Genomic DNA, 19387 nt, shown 5'->3' with positions numbered 1-19387 from the left:
CCACTGTGCATCATTAAGTCCACGGTCAACGCAGCCGTCTACCAGATGATTTTGGAGCACTTCATGCTTCCTTCCGCAGACAAGCTTTATGGGGATGCGGACTTCATTTTCCAGCAGGACTTGGCACCTGCCCACACTGCCAAAAGCACCAAAACCTGGTTCAATGACCGTGGGATTACTGCGCTTAATTGGCCAGCAAACTCGCCTGACCTGAACCCCATAGAGAATCTATGGGGCATTGCCAAGGGAAAGATGAGAGACATGAGACCAAACTGCAGAAGAGCTGAAGGCCGCTATTGAAGCATCCTGGTCTTCCATAACACCTCAGCAGTGCCACAGGCTGATAGCTTCCATGCCACGCCGCATTGAGGCAGTAATTGCTGCAGAAGGGGCCCAAACCAAGTACTGAGTACATATGCATGCTTATACTTTTCAGAGGTCCGATATTGTTCTATGTACAATCCTTGTTTTATTTGATTGCATGTAATATTCTAATTTTCTGAGATTGTGGATTTGGGGTTTTCATGAGCTGTAAGCCATAGTCATATCAATTATGACAAATCACAGCTTGAACTATCTTGCTTTGCATGTAATGAGTATATTAGTTTCACCTTTTAAGTTGCATTACTGAAATAAATGAACTTTTGCACGATATTCTAATTTTTCGAGTTTCACCTGTAACATAGGTTCTTGCTTAAGCAGAGAGCTAGACTAGAAGACCTCCAAGGTCCCTTCCAGCTCTGTTCTATAAAAGGTGAACTGGGCTGAGAAAGAGTGACTAGTTCAAAGTCACCAGCCAACTTTCTTGCCTAAGATGGAACTACAACTATCTCCATGTTTTTAGCCTGGTGCCTTTCTTAGAGAGCTGTTTCCAACTGCTTGATCAACTTTGTTGCCATTCTGTAAAGTTGTACTACTATGCTGAATAGTAGAAATATTTCTATAAGGCATGACATGATCAATGCAAAAGACAGAGTACCTCCCAGTGATTTGCCAATTATATCTGTATTAATGCAGTATAAAATTACAGTTCATTTGCATAAGTATAAGTAATGTTATACTTTTGACTGATTCAAATCCTTGTCAACCACAATTCCAAGCTTTATCCCATTCAATTTTGTGTTATGTATTTCACGGCTATTCTTTCACCTCATTAATAAAAATGTGAATGGAACAGAAAGCTACAACACACCACTCCCTATCTTCTTTCACTTTAACTAAGGAATGCGTTTCAAGAGTACCCACTATATCAAAGTCATAATTATGTATTTTACTAATCTAAGCTTCTGAGGTATTGTTAGATGTCATGCCCTGGATCAAAAGTGAGATAAGGTTAGCTTGGCAAGACTTGTTCTTGGCAAACCAATGCTGACCTGGCACGAGAAGTTTCTGGGCAATGCCCAGAATCCCTAGACAGTGCAGCTACTTGGTACAGCCTTCTCAAAGAGTCAACACATCAATACTTGTGATTTTTAAGGTTAACATTTAGAGGCATCGTTCCCTCGAGGGAAGGTAAGTGCAGAGGTAAACCATAGGAGAGAGCTGGTGTCCACATTCCTTCTTCGGCAGCATCGGGCAAGTAATCGTGGAGAGCAAACTCTGTAGCTAAGCAGACCCACCTTGAGTCCTGGTGGAACTTCCCTTCTCCCCTCAAACCGCGGCATGACTAAGACTAACTCGGTTATCAGCGCGCAAGGCGACGGCTGCGCTTTAACGCGCACCCTGAGTGGTACCGGTACATTTGCCTCAGCCAACCTCCCCACCCGAGCAGGCGACAGAGGGCACCAGGAGAAAACCCGAATTACAGACGTGCTTTCGGGGCCACGGAAGGCCTCCGTCCCGCCTGTGGCGCCCACCAGACGATACCCCAACACCCTTGGAACTCCAGAGAAGTTCCCGTTGAAGCCCCGCCCATTTCGCATCAGCCTCTTCTCCGGGTTCGCCCCAATGCCGTGGGAAGTATCCCCGAGTTCCATTGGTTCTGCGGCGGTGACAATTCAGGCCCCGAGGTTCGTCATTGGATCCCGGAAAGGAAAGAATGCGCGGCCCGATTATTTTCGTAGCTCTTCTGTCATTGGCTGCTTATATAGCGCGGATGCTTCTTTTCCACCGGAGGCGATTGGTCCCGATGTAGTGCTAGAAGGGAGGGCTCTGTGCGTTCACTTTCTCCTGATTGGATTTTCATCCCAGGCTGTTCGGCTCGGAGACCGTTCGGGTGTTCGGCTCGGCATCCACGGAAGACGCTTAGCAAGGCTGCGTAACTCGGCTTTGAGGGGAACGCGTGCGTAACACCGACGAGAGCGCAGCGGCTCTTTCCGAGTCCGGAGAAATGGGGCGGTCGGTTCCGTATTCCCGAAGACTAGTCCGTAGGGGCGCGTAAGCGGAGCAAGGAGTTAGAACCTTGAGGCCGTATCAACAGCAACCGAGAGAAAAAAAGCCGCAACGGCCCCGTGAGCGCGTAGCGGACAAAGGAACCCGATCGAAGGGGTGGCGGAGGCGGGGCCAAGCGAGACCCACCGCCAGCAACGTCGCAGCCGGCTGAGTCGGGAGGATCTGCCGCTTTCAGCAGCAGCACCACCACCACCATGGACCAGCCCGCCGTCCTCCAACTGCACTGCAGCGCCGCCCGCCTGAGCCACCTCTCCGGACGCGATTTGCCCGCCCCACGGGCGCTATGAGGAGAACTCCGGCGGCACTCGGCCCCCGCGTTGTCGAGCGAGAGACGGAGTGACGAGGCAGGTAGGCAGGAAGGAAGGAGCCCGCTCCTCAGGCCGCCCCTCCCCCGCGCCCTTCCTGCCCCCGCCGCCTCTCCTCACGGCCCCGGCGGTTTGGCCGCCAGTCTGTCAGATTCTTTTCGCCAGCGGACGCGCCATCCCTCGCGTCATATTCCTCCGCCGGGAAATAGTCCGTCCCTTCTCTGTCTCTCCCCAGCGCCCCCACCCCGAGGAGGGGGGAAAAAAAAACCCCACCTCTCCTGGCCGTCGCCTTCTCACGTGATTGACTCGCTAGCTAGGAAGGAAGGAAGGAAGGAAGGCGAGCGAGGAAGAAAGGCGTAGCATCGGAAAGCCGAGCGGTGCTGCTTCTCTTTCCTGCCTCTCACATCAGAAAGGGGCGGGGAGTGACTGGATTGTAGGGCTGGGCGGAGGCGGCCGCGAGCCCAGGCGCTGCTACTGCTACTAGGAATGAAGAGGATGGTGGCCTGCTTGCGATAAAGCGAAGCGGAAAAGGGGCTGGGAGAGACTAAAAAAGGGGGGGCGCCCTCCTTTCAGGGTGGGAGCCCCGATCTTTACACTCTGCTTTTCTTCTCTTCGCTGAGAGGACGAAACGGAGCAGAGAAAAGGAAGAGAAACCAGAGGAGGAGAAAGTCGGTCCGATAGGGAAGAAAAGCTAACAGCTAACAACCATGTCAGGGCGCCCGAGAACCACCTCCTTTGCAGAAAGCTGCAAACCGGTGCAGCAGCCTTCAGCCTTTGGCAGCATGAAAGTTAGCAGTGAGTATTGATTTCCATCCTCTGTCCTTTTTGCATCAACTCCCCCAAAAGGAAACATGTGGTTTTTACCTTTAAGAATATTTTATTTTTTTTGTTTCTGTACATTCAGAATTGTCAGATTTGTAAGGTCTTTTCGGCTTCCTTCTATTTTTCTCTCCACCCATTCCTTGATTAGGCCTATCCTATAGCTTCCATCTAGGGGAAAAAAGACTTCTTGCTTTCCAGTATATTTTATCTGTATTCCATGGTATTTTACTACAGGTTTTTAGTGTACAGAAGTGGCAATGGCATAATTCTGTACACATTTTGGGTACTTTTTAAAGACTGGATTTTGCAGAGATATCTGGAATTATGTATTTAGTTTATTTCATAAGATTTTAAATGATTAGGCAACAAATACATTATTTTATTTGCATTAGATTCTGTTTCATGTATGGTAAGTAAGAAGAAATGTTATATTATGAACAGTTTAAGGATTTTGCATTTAGAATAAAATTTTCATTTGGTGGTGCAATACTTTCCAAAGTTGAGGCCTGCGTTCTGCACATTTTTAGATGTCACTGTTTCATATTTGACATATAATTGAGATTTTGTGATGAAACAACTTTTCAGTGTATAAATCATGATGTCTATGGCACTGAATACTTTAGTAATACAACTTTATATAATTCTATTTTTCCTACTGTCAGAAAATTTTGGATAAAACATTTATTTTAAAGATATTGTGGTTATGGCTAGTTCTATTTCAAAGCAGTGACATGCAACAAAACTTTAAATAAGCTACTTCCTTTCTTTTGAGAGTGGCTCTCCAATGCAATGATTACCAACATACTTATAGATATTTTATTTCATTAAAATAAATGGCCTTAGTACTGGCTATTAAAGATTTCTGAAAAAAATTCAACTGAATAGTCTTCCCTTATTTTCTGATCTTATTTTTGTTTGAAGAGGCTGACCTGCAAAAAACTAAATATGTAACTGCAAGCCAGACAATCAATACACTAACATGTGTGATAGTCCTCTCTTTGTTTTTGAAGTTTCATGCAGTAGGCACAACATGTTTATGAACCCTCAGGTAAACTGTTGACTTGGTGAATTACTAGTTACACAGGTTTGAATTAAAGATTACCTTCTACCCAATCCTAATTTAAAATCTAGATTGTATTTCAGTTTTTTAAAAGCACTGCTAACAATTAGCTTGCTTGTATAAAAATCATACAATCTTTGATACCTTTAAATTGTAGAATATTGTATATTTTGGCAATTGTTCCATGTGATGAGAGCCTGTGAAGAATTACAATTTCTTTCTCAAAACTTGACATTCTACATCACGTTAATAGCATAGTATATCAGTTTTCAATTCTGAAAGTGTTCAACCAGTTTATTGATGGGAGAAAGTTAAACCTGACCAAAAAAAAAATGTAAACTTGTTCCTTTTTCTGTCAGTTATGATGGAGAAATGTGACATTGTTTTTTATGGTAATTTCATTTGAAATGACAGTTGCATGCCACACAACTTGTCTATTCAGAAACAGTGCCTATTGCCTTAAATTATAATCTGTGTAGTAGTTTATGCAGACTGTGAATGTAGTCAGAATCTGACCCTCAGTACTATATATAAGCCTTTCTTAGTCGAGAGATCTTTAGTCCTGAGGTGACTCATTAAGAAATTTCCCAGCCAAAATGGTAATTTTTGGGAATGCTAGATTTCAAATCGGTACATTTCAAGGGTGCTAAGATTGCCCCTTGGATAATCATATGCCTGAATTTATAATTTTCAACAAGTCAGGTTTTTTTAATGTTAATATTGTATCTGATTTGCATCCAAAACTAAGCCATAATGGATAAATTCATTTTTCATGCTGAAGCCAAAATCAAACAAGTCATACTGTGACATAATACTTTGGTTAACATACTGCTTTTAAACATGTTTGAATTAAATACGAGTTGGTCACATCCAGAGAAGTCCAAGATTGTGATACTGCAGTTACAGCAATGCAGTTCAGCCCATTAAAAAAGGGAGTTTACAAAAACCTGTGCAACGAAACAGGTGTGTTATTAGAATAGTGCTCTTATTTTTAATACCATCTAAGGAAAAAGAACCTCAAGGAGGGATTTTTGCACAATCTTTAGTGATTATTACACACCTTATAGCATTTGGAGATGGAAAATATCAAATGTGGCACTTGGTCATAAAAAAGATTGGCCGTTCTTTAACTGGTTACAATAATAAAAACAGTTTTGATAAAGCTATATCAAGGTTCATGTTTCCTTATGGAATTAATTTGGATCAGGATATGTATACAGGATATTTTCAGGAAGTAATCGAGGTGGAAGCGGATATTTAATTTTCTCCAACAGCTCTGGCTGTTTTGTGGTGAAATAGAGATATTTTTCTCCTGCCTCACTTTATTTTTTAATAATTCTTTAATAATGAATACATTTTCTGGCATAACTTGCAGTTTTTATTTTTAAGCAACCAAGTATTTTAATTCTGAATTGTGATGAAGCAAAGGATCTGAATCTAAATTTGTTTTCAGTATTTAGAATTTTGTAAAACTATATTAACATTAATTGCTCTTAATAATGAAGGAAATTATTTAGCATTTAAATATTTAAGTATGTTGTCCAATATTATACATACCTGCCCGTTATGCTGTTTCTTTCATAAACATAAAATATTGCCAGAAAAAATGAAAGTTTATTAACAGTAGGGCTATTTAAAAACATGTTCAGTGAGAAATATCAATATAATTCCTGATTGAAATATTAATAAATTTAAATATAAATAATACATTTGAAATCACCACACTTGATAAGTAAATATGTGCATCATCATTTCTCATTTATGAGAAATGGAAGAATGCCAACTGGAGTTTGTATATTCACAGATCTTAAGATAAATAAAATATGTTGTCCAATTAGTCTATGATGCTGTTTTATTCAGTGTTTTTTTAATTGATTAGTGAAACAGATGCATCCACTAAATCTTACACATATAATGTAATATTTTGATGTAAAGGTTTGCATGTGTTGAATCTTTTGGTATAGAATAGAATCAGACAGTTTTACTCTAAAGGCAGTGATGCTTTAGACCAGGGGTCCCAACCCCAAGGCTAAATTTTAGCAGATTTAAACATCAACAGCATGACCTAGCTCCAGTATATGTGCAAATAAAAATTGCCTACCGCTTGCATGGACTGATTCCCAATGGGTCATGGACAGATATCAATACATAAAGTTTGCATCCTTTTCCGATATGTTAGAGCAGGGGTCCTCAATCCTTGACCCGCAGTACCAGTCTGTGGCCTGTTGGGAACCAATCTGCAAAGTGATGGGCAAGCTTCATTTGCACATATGCGGGAGCTAGGTTGCACGCATGAAACTATCCCTGTTGCTGCTGCTGTTCTATGGAGCAAGAGAGATTGGGAACCACCACTTTAGACTATTAATCCTTAGCTCTGCTTAATGTAGTTTTAGTCCAGAAAATGGAGACTTCCCTAGCTTGGGCGCTAGCAATGGCAGTTTCAGTAAGGGAATTCTGGAGATGGAAATGTGTCTTGAGTTGGAGAAGTATTAGATTGGTTATCTTGATCTCGACTTCATTTATTTTGCATTTTAAACAATTGTGTTATATCCTTTAATACTTTTAAAAAGATCTGGGATAATTAAATTTATATATACACATACGCACAAACGCATGCCCCCCCACACATTTCTCAACTTGAGGTCATGCTGTTGATGTTTAAATCTGCCAGAATCCATTGTGCATTTTACAGTTAGCATATGAACTCAGTTGATTTGGAGTGTGAAATAGTTATGCACTAATGGTTTCACAGTCAGATAAATGGAGTATCTCAGGTTTTAGCTGAAATGAGGAGAATTCACTTTTGAAATAAATGTTTTAATTCATATGTGGCATAATTCTTATATATTTAATAATCATTGGCTTATTGATGAAGCATAGCATGATTCAAACTTTCACTTATATTTCAAGTTATATGAGGTTGGTGCTCTCTGAGAAATGGACCATTTTGGTATCATTTATTTATCAATTTTCTTGTTATACCCATGTTTCCCCCCAAATAGCACCAGGTCTTATTTTGTTTTTGGTCCCAAAATAAGCACTAGGACTTATTTTCAGAGGTGTCTTAATTTTTTTCCATGTATGGGAGGCCCACTTCTTCTATTTGCTCATGGCGGAGCAGGAGGCTTCACAGTGCACCAGTGCCATTGTCACGAGGTGGGGTGGAGCCTACCCCATGGGCCCTGCATTGGCTTCCATCAGGGCCCCCGCAGCCAGGTCACCCATGCCCTGACACTTGCCTCACCTCATAGTGGTAGCAATTCTGGCATGCTGCTTGTCCTCCTGCTCCTTAGCAGCCGTGAGCAGAAGAAGCAGGCTGGCAGCTACACGGGCTCCCGCTGCACATGGCTGTTGGTGCTGTCACTGCGTGGCCGGTGTCGTGCGTGGATGGCCTGGATGTGGGCACTCAGAGGTAAACTGGTGCAGGATACATGGGGCAGCTCCACCTCACCGCCTCGCCTCATGGCTGCAGCACTGCGACCAACCAGATGGAATGTATGGCTGGGTGGCTGCGCAGGCTCTTAAATAGGGTTTATTTGGGGGGTACGGCTCATATTAGCTGCGTGCATAAAACATGCTTATTTTTGCGGAAACGGTAGATTTAATTTATTTTAATCTCACCTTTATTATTTCTATAAATAAGGTGATGAATATGCCTAATACTCCTTCTATTTTCCCCAACCAACAATCCTGTGAGGTAGGATTGGGCTGAGAAACAGCGACTGGCTCAAAGACACCCAGCTAGCTTTCATGCCCAAGGTAGGACTAGAACTCATTGTCTCCATGTTCCTAGCCTGGTGTTTAAGAGAGCCAGGCTGGCTCTCTTTTTGGATATGCTTTTTGCTATCCATCTTTTACTATGTCTTTGTTTTCAATTTGTTTTTGAGATTGTTCTGTGTGTAAAGTTGATGTATACAGGTTTATTTCATTAATCCTGGCATGAAGTGTGTGATTATACATTTTCCTCATTACTACAATGGCATGTTAGAATGAATTTATTAGATGGTGGGAGATTTGTACTTTCAAACTTGCAAGATTCTCTTAATGTATCCTTACAATATAGTGCCATAGAATCATAAGGTTAGAAAGGAACTTGGATGTCTTCTAGTCCAATCCACTTGCCAAAGCAGAAATCCTCATACCATTCCAGGCAAACTGTTGTTCAGTCTTTTCATGCAACACTGGTGCATCCACAACTCTGGGAGTTGTTCCATTGATTCATTGCTCTCACTGTCAGGAAATTCTTCCTTATTTTTAAGTTGGAGCTCCTTTGATGACCTTCCATCCATTGCTTCTTATCCTACCCTCAGGGGATATGGAGAATACAGTGATATCTTCTTCTCTGTGGCAGCTTTTCAAGTATTGGAAGACTGCTATCCTGTCTCCGAGCCTCAGTCTTCTCCTTGTTAAATTAAACATACCTAATAAGCTAAACATACCCAAGCAGAAGTAGTTCATTTTGCTGTGTTTCCTGTCAATTTTCCTTGACAGGCCGATGGTTATAATGTACAAAATAGTTTTATCACTTAAGATGTTTTTTTAATATTCTTGTACTGTTGTGATGAATTAGAGGATTCTTTTTATTAGTTTCTTTCCTTGTTTTACCTTCTTTTACATATTGTATTTATCAATATGATTTAAAATTATCATTATTAAAGTTGGGTATTTTGTGAAAACCAATACAAATTTCTTATGTCTTTTTTAGGCTTTAACTATTCAAACCAGATTATGGGCTGATTGTTTGAGCAGGTTGTCTTGCTCTGGTACTGACCCAATAACCATTTCCTAGGGCTGGATCCATGACTGCAGCCTGTATATGCTCCTAGCCCACCGGGAAGGCAGGCTTAACCTAGCTATAGATGCTACTGCCCAGCTGCAACTTCCTCACCTGTGGTTGGGTACTATGCAACATTGCAAAAATGCGTCTTCCCTACTTGATATCACAGATACTAGTTGCTGCTCTCTATGGTTACTTTATCCTTGGCTGTTGCTGGACCAGGTCTTCGCTGAAAAGCTGGACTTTCCTTCCCCCTTTTTTTCTTTTCCAAACTCATTGGTGGAAAGGTCCAAAGGTGCATCTTTTCTCTTCTTAAAACCAGATGAAGTTGACAAAAGAGGCCTGCTAATTTCTTTTTTTAGTTCAGATGGTTGTAATAATGGTAAAACTGTGATATTTTCTTTACTATTATTATATTGACACCATGCAGGAGGCTGTTAAATCTGAGGGTGAGTGTGTGGAATGGGATTCATGTAAAAGGTATAAAAGTGAAAACATACACCTCAAAGATGTAGCTATGGAAAAGAAAGTGATTAGTGCATAGATTCCAATAATGATCGGAAGAGTACGGAACTAGAAAAGTCACCTGTTAGGGACTAAGATAAGCCATGTTCCAGATAATACCAGACTGTCATTACAGCCAAAATGAATGAAGGGTTGAAATCTGGAAAGGTATTAAGTTAATTTCATTTCTAGATGGTTTACATGTAGAAATCAAGTTAGCCTAAGGCTCCTATATGGAGAGCCCTACAACTGATACAATTTTACAGAATGAACAATGGAGTTAATTGTTTAGGATAGAGAATCAATTTACATTTATAATAGTAATTAATTGTTTAAAATATGTATTCCATCCAGGTAGAATTTTGGTTAGTGAAATTTGTGGCTAAGTTTAAAAAAATGAAGATAGCTAATATATTTGATTAAGTTTAATTATAGACTTAAAGAGCTTATGAGGTTAAGTTTTGTCATAGGTAGTTATAAAGGTCAATTCAAATATAAAAACTTGTGGTTACATATCAACTTGAAAGATCCTAGATATAGGTTTCCAGATCACTAGAAATAATCTCAAAAAGCTTTAAAGCATCCATTAAAGTAAAATGCAAACTATATAATCAAAATAATTTATGAAACTTGTGGCTTTTATCAATAAATTTTCTCAAAAATCTGGAATACCAGCAAATTGTAAAGAAGCAAGTACATTGTATGTATTATCTTGGGCAGAGATAAAATGTCATCAGACAAAAACCTGTATTTTTCTTTGGTCAGATTATGAACGTGTGTATGTATAATTTGTTAAATGGTAGGAAAATGTCAATCACTGGTCTACAGTTTTGTGGCAAGATTTTAGAAGTGGCTTCCATTGCTTCCTTCCCAAGGCTGAATGAAAGAGTCACTCAATTTCCAGCCTGCTACCTTAACCACTACACCAGACTGGCTCTCATTCATTTAGACTACAGGGATTAGTGCTCAGTATATACCCTATAATAATTCTGTAATTGTCTTTCACATTCAACAAATTAAATTTATGGGTCTTAATGTATTACATAGTAAAAGATAAGCAGTACTCTGGATACAGATATTGGCTGTTTAGAGTGTCAATATGCTGCAATTTTTCTGTTGCCTACACTGTATGATTGAATAAAAATAGTATTAATTTTACACATTATAAATTCAGGGTCAGTACCACTATTTATGCAAAATCACAAGTTTCCTATTGCCCTGATTTAGGGGTAGATGATTGTATCCGTTTTCTCATTGTAAATATTTTGGTTCTCTTTCTATATCAGTTTATTGATACCAGAAAAAAAAATCATATTTGTTTCAACGCATTACTTTAAGACACATTTTTATAAATGCTTTTCCTTTTGAAATGCTATTTATCTCTCCATCCCATTATAAAATAGAAAACCTAGTGCAGTTTTAAAAAATATATTTAATATGTAGATTGCTCTTGTGAAATATACCAAAAAATTAGGATTGGCAGAGAAAAAGACTCATTTATTCTTGCTCAGATATTGCAAAATGCAGCAGTTAGGTTGTTAACAGCTGTAGCTAGAGGGAATCTTATTACACTGCTCATGAGGGAACTGCAGTGCTTGCCAGTTTACTTGTAGGCCCATTTCAAGATACCATACTGACTTTGACCTTTAAAGCCTTCAACAACTCAGGACTTCATTGTGACAGGAAACACCTACTTGATTTTGTTTTAAGGTCTTGTTGGAGAGATGCTTCTTGAATTTTATATATTCTATACATTTTATATTCTAATAATAAAACTTCCTTGAATATACGTCCTGTTTGTGGAATTAGAATTCAATTACAACTATTTAATTTAGGTTGTGTTCCTGCAGGTTTTATCGTTTTCTTTTGTTTCATCACATATTTTGATAATCAGCCTTATCTGCTTGTATATGTACCTTTTGGTATCTTACTTTGTAGGTTATACTGGTGCATTTTGATTAGTAATTTTAAAATCAAATCTGGTGCTGAAGGAGAAATTACTTACCTATTTCTCCTCTTAAATCCTCCATAGAAGAAATTGTGTGTGTATTGATGGAGTGGAGTGTCTTCAGAAGGAAAATGTCTACAACATAGGGTTGCTATCTCTTTGAGTGTTACCTATCTATTACTTGTATTCCAAATCATAATTATTCTTCCCCATTATATATATAAAATGTGTTGTTTCTTCTGTTCTGACTTTGTATCTTTTGTATTTATGACATTAAAACCATGGAAATATAAAAGAGAAAGTAGAAAAAAAGAAAGAAATATGAAAGAATAAAATAAAAAATGAAAGATAAGAAGAATAATATATCTAAAAATGACTTCGGATGGTTTTTATCATACAATCTAACTGCTCCACCCAAATAATCTATAATGGTTCCCTTCTTCCCATAAACAAGTCTTTTTAATCAACAAATCCCAAAATCACCAATTCATTTTTTGTCCATTTTCAGCAAATTGTATGCCAGGCACTATGCTTGTAAAACATCTTATATAGAGAAAATTGAACCATCTCCCTTTAGTTTCACGTTGAGCAAACTAAGAGATTCATGGAAGAAAAGCAAATGACAGGTAGTCCTTTGGTTACAGTGATAGGACTAGAATTGGCATTGAAATGGTCATATGTTGTTATGTCATGTGACTATGTCATGTTAAGCAAAGATCTTTTGTGACCCTGACTTCAGGTGTCCTGTCAGCTTCTCCATTGACTTGCTTATGACAAGCTTGCAAGCAGCATTCGAAATCATAATCATGTGACTGCAGGGATTCTGTGATAATCAGAATTCTGAGGATTAGTTAAGTCCCCCTTATTTAGCACAATTGCAAGTTTGGTCATTGAATAAATGTTGTATCCCAAGAACTTCAGTACAAGTAATCCTTGGGTTATGACAGCATTTGAGACCGAGATTCCTGTTGTTAAACAATACAGTTGTAAAGTGCAATATCATGTGACTGCATAATATAGTGATGGCAATCCTGATAGATCTGGTTGCTATCATAACCCTAGAATGCATGGGTCATTAAGTAGGAAGAGGGGGCAGTTCTCAAGTGTGGGGGGAATATCCATTTAGTAGGAAGAAGTGGGAGTTCCCAGTTGAAGGGGAGAGTGCAGGAGTCATGGGAGCTCAGTGACTCGGGGTGGGTTGAGGGTTGTAAGTGGTCCCTAGGGAGTGAGGACCACAGGCAGGAATTCTAAGTCTTGATTCTCTATCAATGATTTCAAATAGTAAGCATATCTGACAACTTGAAATTTTTAAGTTGGAAGTATCTGATTACTCAGAAGTAATTAATGACATCAAAATGGAGCAATAACTTGTAGATAATTTGATAACTTCACAGTTAATACTTTATTTTTTTTGTTTTTTAAGTAACAAATTGCAGAATCTGAATCCAAGAATTTAAGGGTCACTTTCCTAAACTACAACTGGAACTATATTTGCAAGATACAGCAAGAAGCAATTTTCATGTAGCCGTTCTATATATATGTATACTTTTATTAAGAATTTTGATTGCAGTAATAAAATCGAATACAAACTAAAAGAAAGAAAAGAGATTATAAAAAAGTAAAAAATGCAAGAAAAAAAGAAAAGAATATTAGGAAAGAGAAAAGAAATAAATAAAGAAGTTACTTCCAACCTTCATTACAATTATAAACAGATTTAGTGAGTCTTCATTATATCAAAGGTTACAAACGTTTAATTCTTCATCCAGAATCTCAACATTTATCTCTAAACATCTACAAAGTATTATCTTTTCAGTCCTGGTGTCAGCAAAAGTCTAAAAGTTGCCAGAGGGAGCAATGTATCTTGTTTTAACCTTGATCTAATAAACCCACTTTATATTATTTCCTTTTACTTCTTATAGTCTTATTCTTTAGTTCATTCAAATATTGCCATAGGATTTGATTTCTCTTCATTTCTTCCTGTCCCATTCCACAGAGTTCTTCAATACTTTAAGAAGCCACTTCTATAAATCCAGTAGGAAAAAATTATCCCAGTTACTCTATTGGTTTGACATTTGTATTTTCCTTTTAATTTTTAAAGCCTTCTTTTGTAGATGTGACATTCTCTTGGCCTGTCAGTTGTAAATTTATTACCATGTTCCCCCCAAAATAAGACCTGCCCTGAAAATAAGCCCGTGTGCATAATATAAGCCCTATCCCAAAATAAGCCCTAGTGAAGTGGGGGGTTAGACATGGCCAGCATGTGCAGGCCGACAGTGTCTGGCAGCAGCCACAGCCCACACAGCACATGTGAGTTGATTATTTGTCAAAGCAGCAGGCAGAGACGGGGGAGGTACGCGATCTGGACGCACTGTGCAGGCTGCAGGAAAGCTGAGAGTCAGGCCCAAGGCGGATGGCTATGGGAGACTTGTCTCTCGGCTTGCCTGTCGCCCATGCAGTGCATTGGGATTGCCTGCCTTCTGTATCTCTGCCTCCATTTGCTTCATGTGCTACCCTACTGCTTATTTTGGAGAAAAAAAAAAAAGACTGGGTCTTATTTTCGGGGAAACCAAAAACAAGATATAGATGGTATTCATTCCATCTATATCTTGTCAGCTAAAATAAGCTCTACATCTGTCATTTCTTCAGTTATATCTTTTGGACATAGTCTCTTCATAGAAGCAAACATCATTATTGACATTTTGATACCGTGACTATTTTCTGATTTCAGACTTTAAAAATCTTCTTTAATATTTTCATCATTAGAAGGTTTTGCAACATTTTACAAGTTTGTAAAATCTTTCCCTAAAATGTTCAGTCCCCTCTAACGTCCAGTTTTTAAATAATGAAATAATTAACTTTGTTTTGTCTTGTAAAAACCAAGACGAAATTATTTCTGATGAGAAGTTAATTTCAAAATCTATAAAAATGTAAAAAAATGACTTTTCCAATTTATCTGAATTATTTGTGTATCGTTCAGGATTGAATGTAGAACCTGGTGTTTTCAACATCATTCCAGTGATCTCTAATAGTTTAGAAATAGTCATTGAGCAATTTCTGAAAATAATTATTAAGTGAGCTTTGCAAACTTAGTGTCTCCACAGGGTTGTGTGCAAGATAGGTAATATGTCCAAAACACATGTGGGCAATTTCCTCTCCTCTCTTATCCATAGTGGTTCTGATCTGTTCAATCCCAGATTTTCCTGTAGCCATTCTTAAGAACTAGAAGAAGTTCATAAATCATGTTTTCAAGCTGTATGTAGTTTTCAAAACTTTGGGGTCGTCTCCAGTTGCTCACTGCTTGTTTGCCATTTTTGCATTTATCTTTACCCCACTAATGCTAATTGAAATCTGTTTCCTTTCTCTCTCTAACCCTTATTTACAGTTAGAATTCAATATACTTGGCCAGTTATAAATAAACTTGATACCGTATTTCTGACAAAATAAGGCCGGGCCTTTTTTTTTTTTTTTGACCCCTGAAAAAATGGCTAGGCCGTCTTTTCAGGGGTGTCTTAATTCCTCCCCCTTGCATCCTCGGGCAGGCAGGCGGCGACGGCTTGGATGTTGACCTCGGTGTTGGTGGGGTACTTCGTATCGGAGACCTTCCGCCACCGTTGCTTTCTCTTCTCCCCGTGCTTCTGCGGCATTTGGCGCAGCCATGCACGGCCAGCCAGGGTTCCTCCCTGCAACCGGAGCCTGGCGGAGACACTCGACTTCAGGTGCTCCTGTCGCCACCTTCCCTTCGCCTTTGAAGGCAAAGCCTATTCTTTTAAAAACGACGCCCTACTACCGGTATGACAGAGTCTCCCCTGCCTGAGAGGGCAGCCCAACCCCACGTGGGGAGGCAAATCTCCCGGGGCCGCAGCGCAGGATCGGCCCACCCCGGGAGAAGCGCCCAGCCGCCATCTCTGCCTGGCGCCGGGCAGAGTGCGAAGAGCTTAGCCCGGGGCGCCCAGCACAGCTGACAGGCAGGCCCTCCTGCCCGGCGGCAGAGCTCTCGCCAAGGCAGCGAGCACCTCCCAGGTTCGGGCTGGAGGGACTTGGGAAGGAAGCCAAGCTCGGGTTGGCCCGGCTCTTTCACTTGGCAGGCAGGCGCACACCCGCGGCTCACTTTCCCGGCTCCGCCCAGCCCGCACGGCTTTGGCATGGCCCTGGCAGGATGAGTGGAGGGCCCGGCGGGGAGGCGCTCGCTGCCTTGGCGAGAGCTCTGCCGCCGGGCAGGAGAGCCTGCCTGTCAGCTGTGCTGGGCGCCCCAGGCAAAGCTCTTCACGCTCTGCCTGGCACCAGGCAGGGATGGCGGCTGGGCGCTTCTCCCGGGGTGGGCCAATCCTACACTGCGGTCCCAGGAGATTCGCCTCCCCAAGTGGGGTTGGGCTGCCCTCTCGGGCAGGGGAGGCTTTGTCGTACCAGTAGTAGGGCGTCATTTTTAAAAGAATTGGCTTGGCCTTCGAAGGCCAAGGGAAGGTGGCGACAGGAGCGCCTGAAGCTGAGTGTCTCCGCCGGGCTCCGGTTGCAGGGAGCAGCCCTGGCTGGCCGCGCGTGGCTACGCCAAATGCTGGCAGCATGGGGAGAAGGGAAAGCAACAGTGGCGGAAGGTCTCCCGATATGAAGTGCCCCACCATTGCAGGAAGCACCGGGTATGCAACAAAAGTACTTCCTAATGGCAAGGCCCCTCTTGCCATTCCCCCCCATTTCGCATGTTTAATATAGGCCTTAATTTGGGGGGAGGGGCTTAATTTGATTTTATGCCTATAAAACATGCTGGGGTTTCCTATTAGGGGAGGCCGTATTGTTGGAGAAACACGGTAGTTGATGGATTTAATTGATGGTTTGAGAGGAGCAGTTTATTTTACAGGTAAGTTAGGAAAGGGAATAGCCTAATTTTAAAGATACAAGGAAGTGTATTTGGCATATATTCACAATCACTTTTTCCTTATTCCAATCATACACAACCTTCGAAGCATTCCCAAAACCAAATTTAACCTTTGATATAGAAAATGTCTTAAAGAAAAGCAAGTTATTCAGGTCTTTGGATCATTTATTTGGTTTTAGATGTAACACTTCATATTCAAAAAACCAAAAAAATATTTTGAGATGGGCAGGGGTACAGGTACATTACCTATCTATAAAGCAACTATAGGTAGTCCTTGCTTGATCATCCTAGTTAGGAATTGAAGTCCCATTGCTAGGTGAACAGTTTTTAGGTGAAACATCATGGTGGTTCCAATAGTGCCAATTGCAGTCATTAGGCCAGGACACATGCTTATCCTGCCTTGCCACGCATGCCTCTGCTTCAACTTTCCCACCTGTCTATAACCCTCCCCCCACTTTTTTTTCCTGCTGCCTTGCCTACTGGCCACCCCTGACTATTTCTGCCAGCCACCCCTTTATCTTTGCTGTCTTCTTCCACCTCTTCAGCCACTACCACTGCATCAGATTCCTGATGTGCCTGCCCTATTTCAGCAATCCCAGCCCACCATACATTCCCCTATGCATGCTTAGACTGCGTGCCTCACACAGTAGACAGCTTGCTGCCCTTTTCTGATAAAGTCTTTTTAAGGACCAGCAACTTTCAGCCCACAGACTAGTTCTCTGAGGAGCACTTCTAGCACGTGCAATGTATCTCATGTTGGAAGTGCTTCTGGGGAGTCGGTCAGTGGGTTTCAGTGAGGGATAGAGGCAAGCCAGTCCTGACAGAATCTATCTGCAGGCCTTCTGCTTGCTCTGAGCCCAGCCTTCCTCCTGCAAAGACTCGTAAAAGGCCAATAGCTTCCAACATGCTGAAGCCTGCAGACCGATTCTGCAGAAGTGCTTCTGGCATGTTCTGGACAGAAAACGTTGGATGTGCTCCTGGAGAACTGGCCTGTAGGTTTCAGCAGTGGGTGGAGGCAAGCATAGACTCTCACAGCAGTGTGGTGAAAAATTGAAGCTATCCTAGCCATCCCCAACAGCATGGCACTAAGCTACAGCCATCCCATCCCAGCAGCAAGATATTCTGCAATCTGGGGGGCATCCTCACTGCCCTCTATTCCAAGGCTTCTGCTCTCTGCCATCCCAGATGACTTTTGCAATTTTCCTGCTCCTTCTGCTGAAGATGCTTGCCTGATATGGTCCTTTGTGAGGCAGCTACTGGCCATGCAAGGCCTTCTTCCCAAAGAAAACTGCTGGTTTTCCTGGCTTTCCATATGTTCACCTCCTCTTTAACTCCTCCTCTCACTAATTCCCTTCCACCCTCATATTTTTACCCCTTTAGTTGCCCCACGCTCCATTGGCTTTGCCTTCCTCCCAAGTTCTTGCAAGGAAGGCAGCTGCTCCATGAAGGGCCAAGCTGGGAGTGTTTTTTCAGCAGTGAGAGCAAAGGCAGTTGGGAGCAGCTGAGGGCAGGACAGCAGAGGCAGCATAGTGCAGGGTGGCAAAAAGGGCAGAGAAGAAGGAGATAGTGGGGTGTGAAGAGTTAAAGCTCCTCTCCAGTTGCAAGTACAGGGCTATTTGCCAAGTGCCTGAATTTGCATCATGTGAAGTATAACTTGGGAGACTGTGCACAACTACCATTCATATGATCACCATAACCTTGAATAGTTGCTGAATTAATGGTCGTTAAGTAAGTTCAGATTGCCAAATCTGCAAGTGCCTTCTGCAGTTTCCATGTGCAATGCAATTTTTGTCTTTGAATTCAAAGGTTTGCACAGTTTCATTGGTCAACAGCTTTCTGCTATTGAAACAACTACAGACTGGATACTCTACCATAAGAGTTGTTCTGATCAGGAATTAATGGGGAATTCTTCCCTGTTGCCAAGCAGATAGCAGCAGGAAAGCCTAATTTGGTAGAAAAAAAAGACACAAGTAAATCAGCCTTTGAAGACATTCTGCTTATCAATCATTGTTGCTTCCTATATTTAGAGACCAAATTATGATTTCTAATTATGGTTTGTTGCTGGGAAATACAGTTTGTTGTAAGAGTCAGATGAAGGTACAGTGACAAGCACACATTTTTGTTGTGTGCTGATTTTCCTATGTCCAGGCCTTGCTCAGGCACTCATGCCGTAATCATCCTCTGCTTATAGAAAGGAAGTACAAGGGCTGATACTGTGGTGTAAAGAAAATAATCTTACACTTAACACCAAAAAAACTAAAGAACTTATGATTGACTTCAGGAGGAAGAGAGATGTATATTTACCATTGTACATAAATGGCAAGGAGGTGGAGAGGGTTGGTAGTTTAAATTTCTGGGCACTTATATCTCGGAGGACCTCTCATGGACTATGAATGCTAACATGCTTGTGAAGAAGGCACAGAAGAGACTGTACTTCCTGAGGATGCTCAGGAACATAAATCTATCTCAGCATCCATCTACTTCTGTCCTACTATCGCAGCACCATCGAGAGTGTCCTGACATAACGGCCTTCTTGCATGGCATGGGAGCAGCTCTGTAGCGGACAAAAAAGCTCTACAGAGAATCATTAAAATTGCCCAGAATATCATCAGGCTCCATCTACCAGCCCTGGATGACATCTTCGCATCTCGCTGATTGAGGAAGTTGCACAACATTCTCAGAGACTCTTCCCATCTTGCTTATAATCTTT

At 41.3% G+C, this 19387-nt stretch overlaps 1 protein-coding gene across 23 annotated transcripts in view; it reads left to right on the top strand.

Moving 5' to 3' along the window:
• The first annotated feature begins 2093 nt into the window (after positions 1–2093).
• GSK3B (glycogen synthase kinase 3 beta) overlaps positions 2094–19387 on the top strand; it is a 148959-nt gene continuing 131665 nt past the window's right edge. For 7 of the 23 annotated variants that reach the window (XM_087926149.1, XM_087926145.1, XM_087926147.1 and 4 more), the window contains exon 1: positions 2265–3491. In XM_087926149.1, the coding sequence (XP_087782275.1) occupies positions 3404–3491 (88 nt within the window). In that variant the 5' untranslated portion in view covers positions 2265–3403. Of the gene's footprint in view, positions 3492–19387 lie in introns of all 23 variants that reach the window. The other 16 variants (XM_087926154.1, XM_087926150.1, XM_087926146.1 and 13 more) reach the window with 11 other exon arrangements.

This window comes from Pseudonaja textilis, chromosome 2 (assembly GCF_049901715.1).
Source record: "Pseudonaja textilis isolate UNSWEBS1 chromosome 2, rPseTex1.2, whole genome shotgun sequence".
Taxonomy (NCBI): Eukaryota; Metazoa; Chordata; class Lepidosauria; order Squamata; family Elapidae; genus Pseudonaja; species Pseudonaja textilis.
Note: the sequence above shows the minus strand (reverse complement) of the source record. Positions and strands in the feature narration are given on the sequence as shown.